Source organism: Abramis brama (assembly GCF_963993115.1).
Source record: "Abramis brama genome assembly, chromosome: 2".
Classification (NCBI taxonomy): domain Eukaryota; kingdom Metazoa; phylum Chordata; class Actinopteri; order Cypriniformes; family Leuciscidae; genus Abramis; species Abramis brama.
Window position 1 is genome coordinate 3,542,935 of NC_139964.1, and position 23,079 is coordinate 3,566,013.

A 23,079-nucleotide genomic window follows, 5' to 3' on the forward strand; every position below is an offset into this window, starting at 1 on the left:
CCTGATTCGAGAAGGATGAACGGTGAACCAATCACAGTAGTTTGGTGACGGAACGGACCAATCACAGTCAGTTGGTGACGGAATGGACCAATCACAGTCAGTTGGTGACGGAACGGACCAATCACAGGTTTTTCCCCCGTCAGGATTGATTTGAACACTCACTTTTTTTAACCAAGCAGAGAAAGCGAAATCGAAATTAAGAATGCTCTATTGCTCACGACAACACGCCATTTGACAGGTACAGACAAAAGTTTTATGATCTGTGGTAATTTATCTGTTCAGTATTAGTATTTTGTATAACTTAATGTTTCGACATATTTGATCTACTATTTTAACAAAAGACCGGACTTTCACAAAATAATTTGTAACTTTAATGTTTGTGGCTTTCGCTGTCGATCGCTTCCAGTTACTGTACCTGTACAAACACGGTCTGCAGAAATGTTCTACCTATCGTATTAATGTATCAAAAGTCGCACTTTCCAAGATATAGCTTACTTCCGCGTTGCAAAATAAGGTGGAGAGTTGGTAATCATATATAGAAACATCCTTAGTCAAAATGAATGAAATGTAGAGAGACATTTTTGTTAATAAAATGTTTTATTTTGTATTAGTGATCATAATTTGCGCATGCAATTAAGATGATGTTCAGGTGACGCGTGCATTTATTGACGTCTTTTCTGAGTCGATCTCATTTGAGTGTATTTGGCAATGCTTAAAGGAGAACTCCGGTCAATTTTAACATTGAGCTCATTTTTTGTCAATTTGGAGTGCTGTCAATACAGAGAACAACGACAAAAATCGGTGTTGCCTACACCGTGTTATCCTCTTTTTAAAATTTGCACCCTGTTGACTTCAATGGGGCAAGTTTTAAACCTGCTTTTAGCCTCTTAACATCCTTGATGTGTCATTACAAGTGCACAGCCAATGTGAGTGATTCCTTCAGAGTGAACACGGGTCAATCTGACTGCAGCAGATGTGAAAGATATGGATAAAAATGATGTTATTTCAGCCAGCGCTCATACCTGTATTTACATCGGTTTATTGTTTTCGGTTGAAGTACAAAGTAGTTGATTGTCGAGTTCACGCGCATAGGTTTAGTTACCTAAAATCACGCGTGTGAACTCGGCAATCGACTACTTTGTACTGAAACAGGATGTATACAGTTATTTGCGCTGGCTTAAATAACATCATTTTTATCCATATCTTTCACATCTACTTTAGGGCTGGGCGATTTAAATAGCGATATTGTTATGCGCATCTCGTCAGTAAAGCCGGTTCCTTGATTAGTAGTAAATCGCCATCACCTGCTTTCAGATGGAGTGGCATTTACTACAAAGAGCCGTAGTTAACTGACAAGCTAAGCCATATCGCTATTAATATAGCTATTCCGACATAAACCCTTGTTTTAGTTGTAATCCCCGGTCACGTTTACTTTTACGGTCTTATTTTGGACTTGTTCGACGAAGATGACTCGTTATCCTGTGACTTAACCGTGCAGTGCAGCCTTTTAAACTTGCCGGGGCAGTGACAAGCGCCTCTTACTGCTCTGCTCCGTTTCTGCTGGTTTCAGTCACGTGACGCGGGCTCTGAACGAAAACGCGTTGTGGAAACGCGTTGGCCTAGTACTTTTTGGACACCATTGAGGACATATTTATGAATAAAAATATTGATTTTAGATAATAAAATACCTAAAAAGATACATATTGTCCCTTTAAAAATAGCAAAAATCACTATATCTATGTTATATATATTTTTTAGTTGTGTACTTACATTATCCCGACTGTTTCCAACAACTTTCAAACCAGGAGAAATTTTAATTTAATTCGAAGACACGGCACGTTTCTTTATTTCCGCTTTGTCGCAGTCAATGGCGTCATATCCGCGTTGTCCCTGGTTTCCGCTCGTGCTGCCATGGCAACCAGAGCTATGAACCAGAGCCCTCTGATAGTAGTCGTTCAAACATTATGGACCATGGCAAGCAGACTTTGGATAAAAAAGGAGAACTAAAACGAGGATCAATATCAGCGCGGTGTTTTCGAGATGCCGAGAGCTCCCATTGACAGTATATAAACGAGAGCTCCACGTCCGAGACTTCGACCGCTCCTACATGTACTTTATTAAACAGGTGAGCACATTTACATAAAACTAATCAATGTTATATAGTTCAACAATGATAAAATGTTAGAATATGATCTGTATGTTATTCTAATGTTGATCTAGTTTACTGCTAGTCTCATACAGACAGACTAACACATACATTTCAACACACTCAAATGCAGCTTAGTGTGCTAGTGTAATGTTAGACCAAGTGAAACAGCGCTGCGTTACCTCACAAGTTTAATTTGTCTAATAAACTGACCTGTGAGTTGTAATTCTGCGTGTAGTTCGGTAGAATGAAATGTCCATATTCCTTTTATATCCGCGGGACTCGCGTCGCGTGTGGAGCTGATAGCTGTCTCTTAGCAATCCCGAACTGCTTCATATCACAGTCATGATAAAAACATCAATGTATTCAGTCATCCATAAACATTATTAGATCGGTCGGCTTGACGTTGACGACAAAATCCATAATTCTTAGCAAATGTTGCGTCATCAATCTACACCTTTGTTATTGTAAAGAGTTTAGCGACTCCTAGCGGCGAAAAATGCCATACTGTACGTTTAACAATGGCAAAGCTAGAGCTAGCATCTTTGTTGAGGCAGACGCTGGACGTTTTGGACAAAGAAACTAACGGTGGAGAGGCTTCCGAAAGAAACAACTTTCCCTCGTCCATAAACGCAACCCAGACTCGCGCCCACCATGCTGTAACATTAATGTTAAAAAAATATTAAGTGCAATGTGTATTTTTCCTGTCAAAGTCAAGGTAACATTACAGTTAAATATAATGAGCGGATCCGCGTGCGAGTCATTCACGCTACGTGTCATCAATCTGGAAGTCGGCCATTTTGGAGGCACTGAGCGTAAACAATGCCACTGAACAATAATGCCACTGAATAATCCCTCCATACTATGTATATCATATTTGTTGCATGCGCAAAATATGATCACTACTACAAAATAAAGCGTTTTATTCACAAAAATGTCTCTATTTGTACAAATTGCTGCACATTCGTTGAATTCTGAATTTTGCACACATGAGTTGAAAGTAATTTGTTTGTGGACAGTAGCCTAAAACATATCTGCAACATTTATCAAGTTTACAGATAATTATGCGTGCATTTATTAATCATTATGATACTAAAATCATAATAAAATATACTACAAAAAATCAGATGAGTCCAGAATATGAACGCAACGCGTTTGATTTCACGTTAAGCATTTTCCTCCCATAGAAAACCATTATAAGAACGCTAAATGTGGCTTAATGCATATTAGAATGTCCCCTTATTGTGGCGAAATAACGAGATTTTTTTTTTTTACCTTGCGGTTCAGGGCTGTTGTTATAACTTACACAACAGAACAGAACGTTCCCTGCAGGTTTTGTTTATAACCTAAAGAGGTTAAACGTAATGTTGGTTTGTTTGTATCTTTCTTCATTTTTTTACTGTCTATTATTCGGCACTTATAAGAAACTTAAAATTGTTGAACAGTGTCAGTGATACAAGTTTGTAATCTTTCATATTAATGCATACATTCAATCTTATTTAATCCTCCATATGAAGGTCTATGTGCTTGGATTATTACTATAGATTAAACAAAATGTTGAAAACAATAGGCCAACATGGTTTGTAGTATCCTGATACATCCATTTATCCGTCTTATATTATATGGGACGCAGGTAAAAATAATGAGGCCCTTCATTTGTGTGTCACTGATTGCAAGTGGAGGTGAATAGAACAGAAGTCCAGGAGAGACACTTGTGTGGGTGTGACACTTATATCTACATGGTTAGTTTATAAATACTTACAGGACTTATTTCAGGATGAGCTGCTGTAATGGGACATGTGCTTCTGCTGTTTGACCAGAAGATGGCAGTAAATGAAACCTGTCGGAAAATGAAAAACTCATTCATTTTTAATTGAAGGGATCGTGGCTTAAAGCTCCATTTAAGCATTGCTTTAGTTTCGTGATTCATGTGTTTAGAGTGTAATTTGTCTTTGTCTCTTTGTCCTGCTGAAGTGAATATGTGAAGGAATATGGCGTCTGTTGAGGATCTGCTCCTGAACTCACTGAGGGAACTAGTCAAAGATGAACTGAAGCTCTTTAAGTGGCACTTGAAGAATCAAAAACACATTTCAAAGTCTGAGATGAAAGCAGATATCTTAGACACAGTGGACATGATGGTGGCTCGTTTAAGACCAGAAGGAGCTGTGAAGACCACAGTGAACATCCTGAGGAAGATGAACCAGAATAATCTGGCTGAACAGCTAAAGAAGAAACACAAGGAAGGTAATCACACACACACACACACACACGCACAAACGCAAACACTCACAAACTCACACACTCATTCTCACTCTCACAAACACACTCACGCTCTCACACACACACACACACACGCACACACACACACACACACACACACACACACACACACACTCATACACACTCATTCTCACTCATTCTCACTCTCACAAACTCACTCACTCACACACACACACACACACACTCATTCTCACTCTCACAAACACACTCACGCTCTCACACACACACACACACACACACACACACACTCATTCTCACTCATTCTCACTCTCACAAACTCACTCACTCACACACACACACACATACACTCATTCTCACTCTCACAAACTCACTCACACACACACACACACACACACACACACACACACACACACACATTCTCACACACACATTCTCACACACATATTCTCACACACACATTCACACACACACACACACACACACACACACACTCACACACTCATTCTCACTCTCACACTCACTCACTCACACACTCACACACTCACTCACACACAAAGGCAAACACTCACACAAACTCAAACACACTCACTCGCACACACACTCACACACTTATTCTCACTCTCACAAACACACTCACTCACACAAACACGCTCACTCACACAAACACACACACTTACACACACAGTCACAAACAGACACACACACAAATGCAAACACTCACACACTCACTCATTCTCACTCTCACAAACACACTCAAACACACTCACTCACACAAACACGCTCACACACACACACATTCACACACAAACTCAAACACACTCAAACACACTCACACACATTCACTCTATGCTGGATTTAATATTGATTATTTCTCCTCAGTGTCTCTGTGTGACATTAAACAGCGTCCTGAGAGAAACAACAGTGACACACACACAGCCGGGTGAGTGAAATATACTGTCTCTAAGGGTGCTTTCACACCTGCCTCATTTAGTTCGGTTGAATCGTACTAGAGTTCGTTTTCCCCATTGGTGCGATTAGTTTGGGCAGGTGTGAATGCGGTAATCGCACTCAGGTGCGCACAAAAAGTGGACCAAACAAGCGTACCGAGACCTGCTCGAAGAGGTGGTCTCGGTACGCTTTGAAACGAACTCTGGAGCGGTTCGTTTGTGGTGAGAACGTGATCCGACCTCAAACAGAACCAACTGCCAGAGAACTGCGCATTTTTTGGACTAAACCAGTTGCCATAGTCAGCTGCGCTATGCATTATGGGATGAAGAGAAATGTTTGTTGACAGTTTGCACTTTAAGCATGGCAGCTCGCTGACAAACTTGGAGTTGTGAGGCGGTGCGGAGCCTGATAGAAATTATTAACGTTATTTTCAAGCCGCATCCTCGCTTCATTTTCAGATATTATTGTTTGTCTACAGTGGAGTAGTCAAACTATAGAATAAAATATGACCAGGGATACATTCAGCCCACGCAGTCGTCTCTCCATAGTGAACAGCGGCGTGTTGTCTGCCGGATTTTCCACCTCTTTGTTTACTTCCGGGAGTTCTGTTGGAATTTTCCCACACGTTAATTCTGACCAAACGAAGTGCAGTTATGGAAATGCGTTCAAGACACATCTGGCCAATGAGTGATGTGGATGTTGTCATGTGACTCTATTTTGGTTCGTTTTATCAACTCATAAACTGATTCGGACCAGAGCGGTCAGTGGTGTAAAAAGGAACCAAAACGCCTGAAAAATGCTACAAAGTATCATTTTTCGCCCTTGGTCCGGATCAAATGAACCGATCTACAGATGTGAAAGCACCCTTAGTGAAGGATTTATCCAGACTGAATAATAGTTAAGAGAGTAACTAATGAGTAATAGTAACTAGCAAGAGAGAATCTAATGTTAAAGAGTCAAGAGTCCAGAACCCAACTAAAGCAAACACTGATCTCTATAATGGTAACTTCAAACCAAACATCTCAGTAGCATCTTCTGTAGATGTATGACAGAAATAAAGTCATACTGGTTAATAATAAGTGTAATAATGTGTAATGGCTGGAAGTCAGTCGTAGGGCTGAACGATTTATCGCAGTAAAACCGCACATGATTTGGCAAAGGCTGCGATTATGTTTTGCGCAGCTTGTCAGTGGAGTGCGGCTGATTGGTAGTAAATACTGCCCCATCTGAACGCCAGAGGGCGCTCTCACGCAAACACGATAAATATGCCCCACCGCAGAAGTACAATAATGTGCATCATTCCCGGAAATCCCTATTGCGGTATCTGAATAAACAGAAGATTGAAACGCTTTGATTAAACATGACTTATAAACACACGACTGCCTTATTCTGTGTAAGAAGCTCATCATCTCACAGAAGGAGGAGCTCAACTGTCGTTATGAAGTGAGTTTGGAGTAAATACATGTTATTAAATGTTGTCTGTTGTTGGACAAGAGGTTCATAAATAATTCTCATGTTTTGGAAAGATGTTTGACGCGTGTTGTTTTTTCAAATGCACGTTATAAGTGACTCAGACTCACAGTGCTTTCAGATGGAGCAGCGTTTACAGAGCCGTACATCAATGACAAACTGCGCATAAAAAATAATCGCAGCCATTGCGATTTTTAAAATCACGATAAGCCATCTCAATTTAAGTGCGTTTAATCGTTCATCCCTAGTCAGTTGTAGTTCTTCTCTATTTTCTGTTCTTGTGTTTCTCTTTTCTTCAGTGAATCTGCTTGTTAACAGCAGGTGTTCATCACTAATGCTCAACAATCACTTACATATTCCCTTAATTATCTCACTGCCACACTGTCTCAATGTTACTTTTACTCTTTGTAGTGTGGATTTTCTTGTGGGGTGTAAAGGGTTAACAGTGTAAAATAAAAAGACACACCCACAAAATGTATTTTAACAGCAATAAACTGTAAGTTATAAAACTGGTATAAACTGGCAACACTGTTGCTGAAGAGTAGAGCCTGTGCTTCAGTCCAGGAGAAGATCTACAAACATTGATGATTTGCTGCATGTTGCTTTATTTAACAGACAGTGTAGTTGCTGGTCCAGTGGAAATCTCTTTATGTGCAAAAGTTTTTTAGTGTCCTCAAATTAAAAAAGTTAACAGTAATAATTTGTTTACATTACTAATGCATTATAAGTTTTAGTTAATACATTTAAATGACAGTTGGTCAATTTAAGGCAGTCGGTTTCTGCAAGTGAAATCAGTTAACTCGAGTTTTAGCTTTGTGCATTTTTACAGTAACATACTGTAGATTACAATAAATAACTGTATAATTAACAGTAAATTGTTTCCAGTATTTCACTGTAAAAAAAGGCCCAAACATAAATGATCACATTCATCTAATCTTTCCTAACGATTTCCTAATCATCTAATCTTTCCTGCCCGCCCCATAAGCATGCCGTCAAAAAATGCGTCTCTGTAGGCACTATTTATTTTGGTTTTGAGTGGTTGGTGAAACCAATTGTTTTGTGTGCAGATCTCAGAGCCTAGGCTGCCTACAGAGACGCGTTTTTGACGGCATGCTTATGGGGCGGGCAGCTAGCGGATCGTTAGGAAAGATTAGATGAATGTGATAGGGGTGTGCCATATCATACCGTCCACGATAATACCGGTATAAATTTTAACATGTTAAAAAAGTGTCATATCGCGATATCACTGATATAGCGACGCAATGACGTATGGCGCATAACGTTCCCTAGCACGCACAATAACACCTGTCTGAGCGCGAGAGCAGCAAGTCAGCCTCCAATGACGATTTAGTACCTAAAAAGGAGCTACTTCAATAGTATTTTAATAATTCCCGCAGGTCTACAACTTATAATGCGGGAAATTCCACCGCAAACATTGATTTTACCAACCGCGTGAGTGTTCAGCTGTGCCGCGTCTTCTCTCTCTCGCTCTCAAAATGGGTTGCACAAGTCAAGCGTCAATACCACACTCTTGTGTTTAGCAGTCAAGACATGACCGAATTGTCTTTTGTCACTTGCATTGCAACTAAAGTTTATAATTTTCACTTATTTTTAAGTCTTATCAGTTTAAACATTTGCGATTTTAAACTATTCAGTACTCTTGCGCGCCCTCTGAGAGATGTTTACTCTGCGTGCATATACATAAGTTACAGTAAAGCCGCCTCACAAACAGCTTGCGAGTAAAGTTATTTTTCGCGGATTATATCGCTTTAACAGGGGAAAAAACACGCAAAATTATGTCTGAAATAACCATAAAACGCGCTTGACGTTGTGACAGACAGTATAACAGTAATGGATCCGGGCACTAGCTCTAAAAGTGACAGCAGCCATGTGTGTCTGTCATTAATGTTGTCGTCAAACAACAAAATATAGCTTTCATTGTAAGGAATCAGAATTAATAGCCAATGCATTTAATTTAGTCAGGACTCAGGACTAGTGTTATTTTACATTTGATTACCTTATTCAGTTTAGTATTTCTGAATAGTGTTAGACCTACCCAAAAACTTTTCTCTTTATTTGCATCTTTATTATTTTGTATATATTTTTTGCTACTTTTTTCAATTTAATTCAAAGATTGAAATCAAGCTTCCTTGTGTTGTGTAAACTCTTAAAAACAAAATGACCCAATTGTAAAAACACAATGAGTGAGCAAATATTTAGGTGAGATAAATGTAATAATAAAAAAAAAATTTTTATATCGTCATAAATATCATTATCGCAAATATTCTTGAAATATCGTGATATAATTTTGAGGCTATATCGCCCACCCCTAGAATGTGATCATTTAGGCCTGAAACTGCTGATACAACCTTTAAAGTCACCGGCGAGTTTTATTTATTAGTTTATTTAACAATTAATTTTGTTTGTTTAAAAACCAACTGACTCTTTGCTTCTGCCTTCTTCTGGTTCTTCACAGGTTCTCTCAGCCCAAACCTTCTGGGCTCGATATTCACCCGCTGCTGAACTGTCAGTCTTGTGTCCATATAGCTGATTCTGATCAGTGGCTTCCGATTGAGCCGTCGGCCTGTACAGATGAAGGAGGGTCAAAGTTCAGGGTCAGCACTGACCCAGGCCGTTACGAGTGTGTCAGGACCAGAATGCGATGGGTCTGTGACTGTGTCGTCACCCTTCAGTACCGTACCGTAGACGGACTCTTCCTCAACGCAGAGCTGGAGAGGCTGCAGTGCAACCGGATCGGTCCAGTGCTTGACGTGACGGTGATCTCAGGGAAACTGGAGGAAGTTCATCTGCCCCATTACGCCTGTTTAGGAGAGTCTGACCCCTCTCTCAAAGATGCTGTGAAAGTCCTCACCGTAAAAGACGAGGGAATAACCACAGAACCTGTGCAGTTGACCCGATTCCATGCTAAGATTGTCCAACTATCCTTCTCTATTATAACTTTAATTATAAGTTGGATAAAGCGAGTGGAAGAACACTGCGATCTTCTTCTCTACATGCGTTCTAAAGATCCTCTCATTCTACATCTCTACTTGTTTCCAGTTGATGATCATGCAAAAGAAAAAGTTGAGAGGAAAGAAAAGAGAAATGACCCAATAGATTATCCCAGACCTGACAGGCCATTTCGGATGAAAACGCCACACATTCTTGATGTTCCTGGTGCCTCGATCCATCCCAAAGAAGGGATCACACTCACAAGAGAAACTCCCCCAAACTTCTTCAGTGTCAACACAAGTCTGGAGAATGATCTTGAAATGACTCTTATCAGAGCAGAGGATCAGGAGACTGTCTGGACTGCAACAATTAAGAAAAATGATCTGATTCATCCTAAGAGAGACGAGCCGCGTCTGAATAGTGAGGAAGGTAAATCACAGTTTTTTTGATAATCATTGGCCAGATCTCATTCAGGGTGTTACAAATGTTGGGATCATTGCAGATAAACTGCGTCAGCAGAAACTAATTCATGAGGAACAATATTCAGAAATCACAGAGAGTTTAACCAGTCAGGAGAGCATGAGAAAGATCTGTGATATTATATGTATGTAGCTGCAGACAGATGTAGAGAATGTTCTTCGGGCTGTTGATACCCAGATAGCAACATTGCTTCGGCCCGGACCCGGCCCACATCTGGCACCCGTGGAAAGATGATCTGGCCCACATGCAGCAGAGAATGACGGCACTTGGGTGGCCCACTCCTGTTTGCCAGATCTGGGCCACAAGCAGGCCATAGCAATGCCACATGTCAGCCAAGAGCTGAATCTCACGCTGCAGTAACACAGGGTTTGTGATGTGAAAATAATAATGTGACAACACAATCGTTATATTCCAAAAACATCAGTGAATCAGGTTATTTCATGATGATTATAAAATCAACAGGTAACCATCATCACCTGATCTCATTTCACTTAATGCCTGGTTCAGATTACACGATTTTAGCCTGATTTTGGCACGATCCGTTTGACGTAGGGTGTCGTGGGTATTCGCAAACGACAACGGGCGTCGGAACGCAAGATTCGATCGTTTCATCTCGTATAGTGTGTCATAGTGTGCGACAACCTACGTCGCGTCTGCGATGCTTCAGGACATCACGACAAAAAGACTAGCATGTTTAATTTTAACGGTCCTCCACGACGACGGCGCGCGAGTGAGTGAGTGAGGGAGAGTGAGTGAGAGTGTGTGTGCGCGAGTGAGTGTGAGTGAGAGAGCATGTGTGAGTGAGCGAGTGTGTGTGTGTGTGTGTGTGTGAGAGAGAGAGAGAGAGAGCGCGAGAGAGAGAGTGCGTGTATGTGAGTGAGTGTGTATGTGCGAGTGCGTGTAGCTATGTGAGTGAGCGTGTATGTGCCAGTGAATGAGTGTGTGAAACGGCTCGCGATGACTGGTCGGAAAACAACGTGTAGTTTGACATGTTTCTTGTCCACGACATGACAAGATTTTTAGGAGTCAAAATCGTGTAATCTGACACAGTGACTATCATAACAGACAAAAAAATCGTGTAATCTGAACCAGGCATTAGCTTTCTTTGCTGCTGCAAATGTGTTTGATACACACACTGTCACAACAGCCAAAAAAGACATTATAAAAATATATATTACGAGTTAAGAGCCCAACTGATGGAAACACTAATCACTGTTATGGTGACTTCAAATGAAACACATTAGAGTTAAACCTCTGTTAATTCTCAATAAAACTTTTGTAGACGTCTGACAGAAATAAAGTCAGTCTGGTTAGTAATAAGTGAAGCTGGTAATGCTGTTTGTGGAGTTGTTTAATCCTCCTCTGCTGAGATCTTCACAGATTTAATGTCTTCTTTTCTCTTCAGTTGATTTCATCTAAGGCTGTGGCTGAAGTCAGTTGTAGTTCTTGTGTTTCTGCTCGTCTCTTTTTTCTGTTCTCTTCTTTCTTTCAGTGATTCTGCTTGTTAACAGGTTATTAAGGCTGAGATGACTCCATATTTAATATACGCAGACTTTGTGGCTCAGATAAGGTCCAGTTGTGGTTTATTTATTTGCTCTTGGCTGACATGTGGCATTGCTATGGCCTGCTTGTGGCCCAGATCTGGCAAACAGGAGTGGCCCACCCAAGTGCCGTCATTCTCTGCTGTATGTGGGCCAGATCCGCATTCCACAAGTGCCAGATGTGGGCCGGATCCGGGCCGAAACAATGTTGCTATCTGGGTATATTGTGATGTGTGTTTTCCTGACTTTAGTTCAGCGGCCTGAGCCGGAGGACAGAAGAAATGCTTCAATGTCTGTGGAGGATCAGCCCATACAGTCCGACTGGAAGAGACCACACAGCATTACTCCAAGCAAACAAGAGTTTAGGGACAGAATTCTCAGAGAAAACAGAAATAATGCAAGTATCTGTTTCTATACTTTTGTGAAAACAGTGCATTCAGGGATTGCTAGTCCAGCTTTTGTAGGGCCGCCGTCCTGCAGAGTTTAAGTCCATCCAGCAGCTGAAGCAGGATTCAGGATTACCTGAGGATTTCAGGCAGGAACTGTCACAATAGCAGTGTGTAAAGTCCACAGAAGAAGGTCAGATGAAGATTAATTCAAAATAAAAGTACTGAATCAAACAAACTCATAACCAACAACTAGAGAAATGAGGAACTATACAGAATATACAGGAATATACAGATAATTACTTAAAACGACTAGCAGGTGCGATGACTAAATGAGTTACCATAGCAACAAATTAAAGATAGAAACATGAACAAAGAACACAGGAAATTATGAAATTCAAACTATAAGTCCATGATAGTGAAATTAACAAAGACTGAATGTCTCTGAGAGGATCTGAACGCTGATGGACTGTGGCCCTCCAGATGCTGGACACATTAATCTTGTTTAAATACCAGAGATATGTCGAATATCAGTTAATAGCTATCATTAATTTGGTGCCGGAACATTGAGTTTTCAAGCGTATGATATATTATGAAAAATTATGTTGTTAAAGTCAAGTCAAGTCAAGTCATCTTCATTTATATAGCGCTTTTAACTAGGGCTGGGCGATATATCGCACGATATTGTTATGCGCATCTCATCAGTAAAGCCGGTTCCTTGATTAGTAGTAAATCACCATCACCTGCTTTCAGATGGAGCGGCATTTACTACAAAGAGCCGTAGTTAACTGACAAGCTGAGCCATATCGCATTAATATCGCAGACGTATCGCCAGAGATAAGTAATGCGATATGGCTCAGCTTGTCAGTTAACTACGGCTCTTTGTACACAGCAAAAACTCCAGTGTTAAATTAACACTCCTGGGAGTGTATATGAGTCCACACTCAAGAGTGTTAAAGTTAATGAGATAATTTAGTGATTAATTTAGTGATGATTGAACATTATTGAAGACACCTGATGTTAACAAGCAGAATCACTGAAGGAGAAAATCACAAATTGTAAGTTACCGTTATGGCGGTCAATGTTTGCTTTAGTTGGGCTCTTGAGCCTTATCTTATTAATTTTAGATGTTGTTTGGCTGTTGTATCTGAGTTATAACTGCCAGATGAACAAAGAAAAAAAGTGATCTGATGGTGTTGGTTATATTATGACATTCATCATTTGAACTTGATCACTGAACTCTTTAAGATCCTTCTTTCTGACTTCGATTTATGTTGTTGGTTACAGCATAACTGTGATTCTGCATAAATGCCCAGAATGTTTTATATAATATAAAGGATTTCTTAAAAGTTGTTTAAAAAAAATCATTATTTTAGGCACACACAGACGTCAAGATTCAGTCAATGCATCTCAACAATGGTGCCGAGCAGAATATTCAATTAGGAAAAGTAAATTACATAGACAATTCAGATCATAATTTATTCATACCGCAATGCATGATGGGAGCCATTAATGAGTTGTGATTGGTGGCAGCCACTGCAACATGCTTTATTATTGTCACCATTGTTGAGATTCACAGGCTGATTATTGATGTCTGTGTTTCTAAATGAGTTTAGTTGAAAGTCTTTTGATCAGACCAATGTTTATTAAATATTTTGGATTATAAGTACTGATAATCATAGGCTGAAGAATCACAAAACTGCTGCTAACAAGTTAAACCAAACTATCTCAATAAGTTTCATTTTTCAGATCACAGCATGATTATGTCAAAACATAACCAACACTATCAGATCATACTTTACTTTGTTCATTTAACTGTTATAAATCAATAACAGCAAACAAACAACAGCAAAATTTAAAGTAAACATATAAGGGTCAAGAGCCCAACTAAAGCAAACAACCATCACCTTAATGGTAACTTACAATTTGTGATTTTCTCCTTCAGTGATTCTGCTTGTTGACATCAGGTGTGTTCAATAATGCTCAATAATCACTAAATTAATCACTTAATTATCTCATTAACTTTAACACTCTTGAGTGTTAATTTAACGCTCATATTTTAACACTTTACACTCTTGAGTGTGGACTCATATACACTCCCAGCCCCAGGAGTGTTAATTTTTCACCGATTTACTACTAATCAAGGGAACCGGCTTTACTGATGAGATGCGCATAACAATATCGTGCGATATATCGCCCAGCCCTACTTTTAACCATGTAGATTGTCTCAAAGCAGCTTTACAGAGATAAACGTATAATTTAAGGTAAGAGAGATTGTTTTGGCTTTATAGCGGTTCTTTAATAAAGTTAAACTTATTTTCCAGCTAAAGTTAGTTTTGATTGATTTGCTTCCGTCGCAACGATCATTCGTTATTAAGTTCGGGGCCGCTAAGACGACACCATTCTCTCTACACAGACTTTAAACGCGAACCTGTGAGAAACGCTGATGGCGCTCACATGCACATTAAGAATGGGTTTTATAGTTATGTGTGTTTGAATATGTACGCAGGTTTGTAATTCCCTACAGACCAAGCTTTAAACATACTCTATTTATTTATTATTGCCATTGCTTTAATATTATTTTCTCTCATGATCTCTACAATCAAAACAGGAAAACATTAATTTATGGCCTCTAAATCTAAATCACTTTTTATGATTTATTTTATATTATTACTGTATAAATTTTATATTGTTGAATCATCTATTCACACAATGCATTTATAATCACTCCTTATTTAGTTTCATTTCAGGTGACTCTATTAGTGTTATAAAGCTGCTAATACTGATGTTTTCTCACAGGTTTATATCCCAAAGGACAAGTCTCAGAGGAAACGTTTAGCTCTGCTGATCACCAACATACAGTTTGAGTACTACTTACCTTACAGGCGAGGAGCAGAGAGAGACGAGGAGAACATGGAGTGGCTGCTGACAGCTTTGGGTTACAGAGTTGTGAAATACAGAGATCTGACTGGGCAAGTGCGTATAGAGCTAGTGGACTTCAGATGTGGATATAGAAATGTGAACAAATATTTTACAATGCATTATATACTCTGCATTTCTGCAAAAAAAAAAAAAAAAAAGTTTTTATTGACAGGAAATATCTGCTAGAGTCGAGGACTTCGCTGCACGTCCTGAACATAAAGACTCAGACAGCACCTTTGTGGTTCTGATGTCTCATGGGGACAGAATCCAAAATAAAGATGCCATTTTAGGTGTCAACTATCATGACCAGCAAAACCTGAATGATGTCTTCTTTGTTGACGACATCTTCTCCAGTCTGAACTCAGAGAAATGTCCTGCTCTGAGGGATAAACCAAAGGTTATTCTGATTCAAGCCAGCAGAGGAAGTACGACATTACTGATAAAACTCAACTCCTCTTGTCATATTTCTGTTTCTCTTTTTACTCTGTATTTATCTTTTTCCTGGATTTACTGTAATATTATCATCCATATCATTAACCGTTTCTCTGTCCAGGTCAACTAGGAGGTGTGAAAATACAATCAGACTCCGCTGTGCTCGTAGAGAAAGACTTCTTCTGTTTTAAGTCCTGCCTCCCTGGTAAGTGCTCAGAAAACACTGATTTATGAAATTGATTTGTAGATCACACTGCAGTGCACACTGTTCATTTTGTTCATATTCAAAAATAAAGCAACTGTTGTCCTTTTTTAACAATGTTACTTTAATGTTTATTCACACTTGAAGCAGTCTGTTGATGTTGGCCAGTGTTTCCTCAATAATGAGCAAAGTTTGGGTTGCTTTGTGAAGTTCCTCAACCTACACTGTTAACCCTTGCTGTAAAAAAAGGCCTAATTCTGACAGTATCATACCATTTTCCATTAAAACAGAAAACAAAAATAGCCTACAGGAATATACTGTAAATGAACAGTGCTCAAAATCGACACTCAGAGGCTGTTTTACCAATCACACCCTATACCCTCATTCACTATTCCCTACATTAGTTCACTATATAGTCCCCTTGACAGAGTGAATGAAAAGAAGTGAGTGAATTGAGACACTGATGAACACCTGATAAGCAGAATCACTGAAGGACAGAGAAACAAGAACAGAAAAAAGAGAAAGACAAGAACTACAACTGACTTCTAGCCACACTGAGTGTGAAACCAGTTTACAAACCAGTTTAACATTATTTCTTTCATACATGTACAAAAGTTCTTATTGAGAATTAACAGAGATTTAGTTAATAATAAAGTTTGTTGTCACCATGATGGAGATCAGTATTTGCTTTAGTTGGTCTCTTGTCCCTGGACTTCTTACCTTTCATCTCTCTCTGACTGCTGTAACAGTGAGTTTATAAAACACATTTGTTATGGCAAGAAAAAGTCAAGAGGAAGATGATCAGGTGTTTTTATTCTTTTGTGATGATGTCACAATCATCCTGGACATGCCTGGTTCTTTGATCTTTCCTCTATATATTCTTTGAATTTGTGGGTATCATGAAATAAACATTTTTGTAATCAGGTCTTCTGAAAAGTATTAAATCAGAGTGCATTAAAACATTTTTCACTCTTGCTTGACTCAGACACACATAGACATCAACAATCAGCATATGAATCTCAACAATGGTGAAAAGTTTCATGTTGCAATGCATGCTGGGTTCCCAGATAATATAAAACTCCCAGCATGCACTGCTGCATGAATAAAATAAATAAATATTGCCACCATTGTTGAGATTCATGTGCTAAATTGTGATATCTCTGTGTTTCTAAAACACAGTATAGCTCTGTTTCTCTGGTTATGCATGATGTGTTAAAAAATGAGTCATTGTAATTTATTGCTGCGTTTTCACAGTGGTGGTAATGTAACACTTTTTATTGAGGATTAAACTCTGAATAAGTGAGAATGAATTCCTTAATGAATGAAGAGACAAAATGATGATTTTGTCATCATAATCATTATAACTGCAGTCATTCATAAACTGTGTGTGCACAAGTGTGACTTGCAAAAACACAGCTCAAGCAGCAAAAGAAAAACTAATGTTTTAGCATCAGCATCCCAACTAAAGCAAGCACTGATCTCTATAACGGTAACTTCAAACCAAACATTTTCAATTAAACATCTCAATAACAACTTCTGTATGACAGAAATAAAGTCATACTGGTTAATAATAAGTGTAATAATGTGTAATGGCTGGAAGTCAGTCGTAGTTATTGTGTTTCTCTATTTTCTGTTCTTGTGTTTCTCTTTTCTTCAGTGATTCTGCTTACAATCACTTACATATTCCCTTAATTATCTCACTGCATCGTTACTTTTTACTCGTAGTGTGGATTTCCCTGAGGGGTTGAAAGGGTTAACTGTGTAAGAATAAAAAGACACACCCACAAAATGTATTTTAACAGTAATAAACTGTAAGTTATAAAACAGGTTTATACTGGCAACACTGTTGCCAGTAGTTTACTGTAAAATTTCGTTTTTTTGGGTCACCATTGTGCAGAAGAGTAGAGCCTGTGCTTCAGTCCAGCAGAAGATCTACAAACACTGATGATTTGCTGCATGTTGCTTTATTTAACAGGCGGTGACTGTGTAGTTGCTGGTCCAGTGGAAATCTCTTTATTTACCAATTTTTTTTTTTTTTGTGGTTTCAAATGAAAGAAGCTCACAGTAATACTTTGCTCACTTTATTAATGCGTTAACATTTTAGTTAATACATTTAAATGACAGTTGGTCAATTTAAGGTTTCTGCAAGTGTAATTAGTTAACTCTAGTTTTAGTGCATTTTTACAGTAACATACTGTAGATCAGTGGTTCCCTGTCCTGAAGGACCCCCAGCACTGCACATTTTCTTTGTCTCCCTAATCAAACACACCTGATTCAACTCATCAGCTCATTATCACATGGGTTAATGAGCTTATGAGTTGAATCAGGTGTGTTTGATTAGGGAGACAAAGAAAACGTGCAGTGTTGGGGTGCCTTCAGGACAGGTTTGGGAACCACTGCTGTAGATTACAGTAAAGAACTGTACAATTAACAGTAAATTACTGGCAACAGTGTTGGCAGTATTTTACTGTAAAAAAAACGGTAAGGTCTAACAGTGTACCAATGGTTTTTCTCCACAGGTATTGTTGCATACAGGCATACTGACATAGGAAGTTATTTTATCTGTTACATCGTGGATGTGTTCTGTAAACGGGCTCATACTGATGACATTATAGAGTTGTTCTGGAAGGTAAATGTTGAAAATCCCATTTAAATTGGTTTGCTTTATTTCAGCCCAAAAGCAAAATAATCTCTTCCAGTGCTTTGCTCAGGTAAAATACATACAGGAGTTTGTTTCTTGACACATTCAAATTTTATCTTTTTTTTATTATAGGTCACCTCGCGCATGGCGAGTGCGACAGACCAACAATTCACGAGTCAGAAAAAACTAATGCCGTGTATTGACAGGGTGTCCCTTCCCAAGAAACTCTACCTGTTCCCTGGACTCTGAGGATGTGCAGTGTAACATCAGTTTAAGGCAAGACACCACAGGCTGATAGAATGCAAAGAGGCATTATCTAAATAAATATTATTTATACGAATTTGAACACATTTTCAGACCAGAAATCTCAACATTGGATAAAGTCTGGTTCGAAACTTATTATGAGAAATGATTTTGAGATTTTTATTGTAACTGAAATCTGGATATAGTTTAATAAAAAAGCAAAATAGAACAAAATCTCAAGACCAGTGAACGAGTGTCTTGCCTTGAATCGAGTTAAAGATGCATTATATGCAAAAATGCATTTCAGATATATACATGCAGTATTGCATGCAGTTATCACTTATATTAATTTTACTCTCATTTAATAAGATTTTTTGTTATATACTTTTCTGTTTTCATATTACTATATTTAAATGCTAAGGAGTCTCCATCCAGAATTACTTCTTTCATTAGATAGATTCTTCTTCTTCTACTTTTGATATAACTTTGATAAAAGTGCAAATTAATCAATAAAGCTTTTCTAATTTGTTACCATGCCTTTGTCTCTTGCCTCCAGCATCTGTGTTTGTAGAAGATTTCACATATGGGAAGCGTGTGACTCATATTAAATATATCAGACTGAATCTGAGATTGCTGAATAAAAGGGAAACTAACAAAACTCTCCTGTTGCACTAAAGCTTTTGTGTAGCGCTCTCAATAACCTCATTGCTGACCAAATGTGTTTATAAAACAAAAATATATGAACAAAAAATATAAAAAAGGTACTGTAAAATATCAAAGTACAAACTAAGAATTATAGTTTTAATCATTTCATTATAAGATAATAGTGTTTAACACATAGTGAGCCAAAAATGACATTACAACAAAACACACCCCACATAGCAACATTGTGTCGGCCCAGATCCGGCCCACATCTGGCACACGTGGAAAGATGATCTGGCCCACATGCAGCGTGGAATTACGGCACTTGGGTGGGCCACTCCTGTTTGCCAGATCTGGGCCACAAGCAGGCCATAGCAATGCCACATCTCAGCCAAGAGCAAAGAAATAAACCAGAACTGGACCTTATCTGAGCCACAAAACCTGTGTATATTAAATATGAAGTCATCTCAGCCTGTTAACAAAAAGAATCACTGAAGGAAAGAAGAGAACAGAAAAAAGAGACGAGCAGAAACACAAGAACTACAACTGACTTCAGCCACAGCCTCAGATGAAATCAACTGAAGAGAAAAGAAAACATTAAATCTGTGAAGATCTCAGCAGAGGAGGATTAAACAACTCCACAAACAGCATTACCAGCTTCACTTATTACTGACCAGACTGACTTTATTTCTGTCAGATGTCTACAGAACGTTTTATTGAGAATTAACAGAGGTTTAACTCTGGTTCATTTGAAGTCACCATAACAGTGATGAGTGCTTCCATTAGTTGGGCTCTTAACTCTTATTATATCTTTTGTCTTTTTTGGCCGCTGTGACAGCGTTTTTGTCAAACACATTTGCAGCAGCAAAGAAAGCTAAAGTGAAATGAGATCAGGTGATGATGGTTTTATAATCTTCATGAAATAGACTGATTCACTGAGGTAATTTAATCTAACAACTGTGTTGAAATTATCACTGTAACTGATAAGCAACACAGGACTGCGGGACAGAACTGATCTACGTAACAGCAACACATCCACAAAACATCTCAACAAACGAGGGTCCGATATATTCAGTGATCAACCATAAAAGAAAAAGACTGTCCACAGACATTGTGTCATGAATCAAGCCTCTGTGGTTCCTCCTACTCGCCTCCAGAGGGCTCCCTCTCCCGAATATTGACATTATCCATTTAAACTCCGTTCCCCATGACCCGTGCCTGGCACTGGTTATCTGCACAGCTGCCGCTCATCATTCGGACTATTTATTCAGTCTCTCTCCACTCCATCATTGCGAAGTCTTGACGTTTCTGAGCGTTTCTTTCCCTGTTTCCATTGTTTACTGGTTATTGACCCTGGTTGAAATGTAACTCTGGATCAGGACCAGAATTAACCTAATATGATGAACGAGGACATGCAGCAATTCTGCTTCCTTTATTGGATGGTTGGGGTTTTTTTTGTTGTTTTTTTGTTCTTATAAGCTAACATGGAATTGATACACATATTTGTCTTCAAATATTTTATTTTTAACAAGATCAGTTTTCGTGGCCATTCCTGCTAGTGTTTGAGTAAAATCAAGGATGATTCTATTGAAAATAAGCACTTCTTTATTACGTTTACAATCATTTAATGGCTGTTTGCCTATATGTTCAAATTTAGAAGGAGAAAAGCTAAGCTTTCTTTTCTTTCTTTTTTGACTTTTTATTTGTTTTTGTTTTGACGTTTGATGGTTTTGAAATTATGTTCCATTAATGCCAGAGGTTTGAGGAACTTGGTCAAAAGAAAAGCTTTTTTTTTTCTTTTTTGCAAAGAATGCAAAAGCGACTTAATTTTCATTTAAGAGTCTCATTCGTGCCCCGAGGATTTTAAATTTTGGAGTCACTCTGGTGGAGTTGCAATTTAGTCACATACTTTCCATGGAAAATGTGTATGGAGCATGGGTGACTCTAAAGGTCATTGGATAATGCTACTGATTGATATAAATGATTGTAAATTCACTATTGTTAATGTTTATGGGTACTGTTCAAAAGATGCAAACACTTTGTTATTAGGTGAAATTGAAGACTGTGTCAATTCTGCCATGAGTAATAACCCTAATGCTAAATTAATAAATGGTGATTTTTAATTTGGTCATGAATGGTTTAATGGACAGATTTCCTCCTGGAGCAAACAGTGAATCCAGTGATCTTTTATGTTTAAGTTACATAGGGTGACCATACGTCCTGTTTAACCAGGACATGTTTGGCCAGGATTTCGAGATCGCCCAAAATGCCCGGGATTCGGCTTTTGCTTTCTACAGTCACCATTCATTATGTTTACATTATTACATTATTTGACACTGACACGTACGTGCCAGCTTTGCAGGTCATGCATTCTGCTTCACACGGATCCCGATCGAGACGAAAACACAGGAATTTTCTTAGCAATGCTAAAACGCACATCAACCGATCACTTGTTTAGCGTTCATGTAAACAGTACATTCAGATTCACCAATCGGAATTAATTCAGTCCTACTGAATCAAAAGGTGTGCATGTAAACAAAATGAATGGCGACGATAAAGCAAAAGCCGTATCCCGGATATTTTGGGCGATCTCGAAACCCCGGCCGGACATGTCCTGGAATATGGTCACCCTAAGTTACAGCCTTGACTTGACTGATATCTGGAGGGTATAAAACCCTCAACTAAACAGTTTACTTGGAGCAACAAATATTTCTCATTACAGTCACGTATTGACCTTTGGTTGGTTTCCTCAGACTTAGAACCTTTTATTTTAGAAACCTCTATATTGTCTGCTGCTTTAACTGACCATAAAATGATTAGCCTTAAAGTTGCATTGTCTGGGCGTAAGAATCATAGAATTAGTGGAGGATACTGGAAGCTCAATAATTCATTGCTAAATGTTGAAGACTTGAAATCCATTATAGAAAGACTTATCCAAAATCACTGGAACTCTGCAATTAATTATGGTGAATTTGGTAAACAATGGGAACATTTGAAATAGGATGTGCTGTTAGAACCTATGGTACAAAAATAGCTAATAAAAGAAGGGAAGACTCAATTGAAATTTCAGCTGAAATTAATAATTTAATGAAGAGAGCCACTTTAACTGTTGAGGATCAGGCCACTTTGAATAAACTCCAAAATAAACTTAACAAGAAAAAGCCAAGAAAAGCCTTTATTAGATCAAGAAGTGGTTATAGATGGGAGAAAAAATAGTAAACATTTCTTTAGTCTTGAAAAAAGAAGGGTGGAGGTAAATGCGATTAGGAAATCCGATTAGTCGTTCCGGTCCGAGAAGTCATTGCACCTGTTTAATAAAGGTAATTTCAAGGTAACTTCAAGACAAGTTACACTTTAACTTTGTCTTCTGCCTCTGAGAATACATTTTCAAAGAGTTCAACAAAGGGTGAGTCATGTCTTATTGATTTGGGTGTTGAGCGGGAGAATAATCCTAGCTCTTCCAGTGGTGTTCTCTTGGTGGCACTGTCCACATCAGCAATGACAACCTGATTTCTAATTGCAGTCTGTAATTTGTCCAGGCTCTCTTGGCAGGATGTATCATCTCTCTCTTGGAAGACTGTACAAATGTCTGTTAACAAAGTTTGTATCTCGTCCAGAGTTGTGGCATTTTGCACCAGTGCCACTGAATACAGGAACAGGTCCTTTGTTGGCTTTGCACACTTCACTTTCGACGCCTTGCAGCACAGAATTTGTATCATGTGATCTGCACAAATGTGCACAACAGTGAACGTGACCCTCACAGACCTGAAGACATTGCTGTAAGTAGCTGTGGATGTTGGACTGAACAAAACACTGTTTATTTGCATGAATAA

The 23,079-nt window shown here is 38.6% G+C and overlaps 2 protein-coding genes across 3 annotated transcripts in view; both read left to right on the forward strand.

Moving 5' to 3' along the window:
* LOC311077514 (apoptosis-associated speck-like protein containing a CARD) overlaps window positions 1-23,079 on the forward strand; it is a 56,255-nt gene that overhangs the window by 14,250 nt on the left and 18,926 nt on the right. The gene's annotated exons all lie outside the window — the stretch shown is intronic.
* On the forward strand, window positions 140-19,138 carry LOC311077462 (uncharacterized protein). Of its 2 annotated transcripts, none has more exons than XM_084105982.1 (10): window positions 140-238; window positions 4,121-4,390; window positions 5,267-5,327; window positions 9,282-10,186; window positions 12,030-12,175; window positions 14,964-15,140; window positions 15,259-15,511; window positions 15,640-15,723; window positions 18,240-18,349; window positions 18,494-19,138. In XM_084105982.1, exons 2-10 carry the CDS (start codon window positions 4,138-4,140, stop codon window positions 18,608-18,610), a joined length of 2,106 nt encoding a protein of 701 aa, XP_083962108.1. In that variant the 5' UTR covers window positions 140-238; window positions 4,121-4,137; the 3' UTR covers window positions 18,611-19,138. The 2 variants fall into 2 exon arrangements, with proteins under 2 accessions (XP_083962108.1, XP_083962109.1); XM_084105983.1 differs by having other exon boundaries at window positions 178-2,125.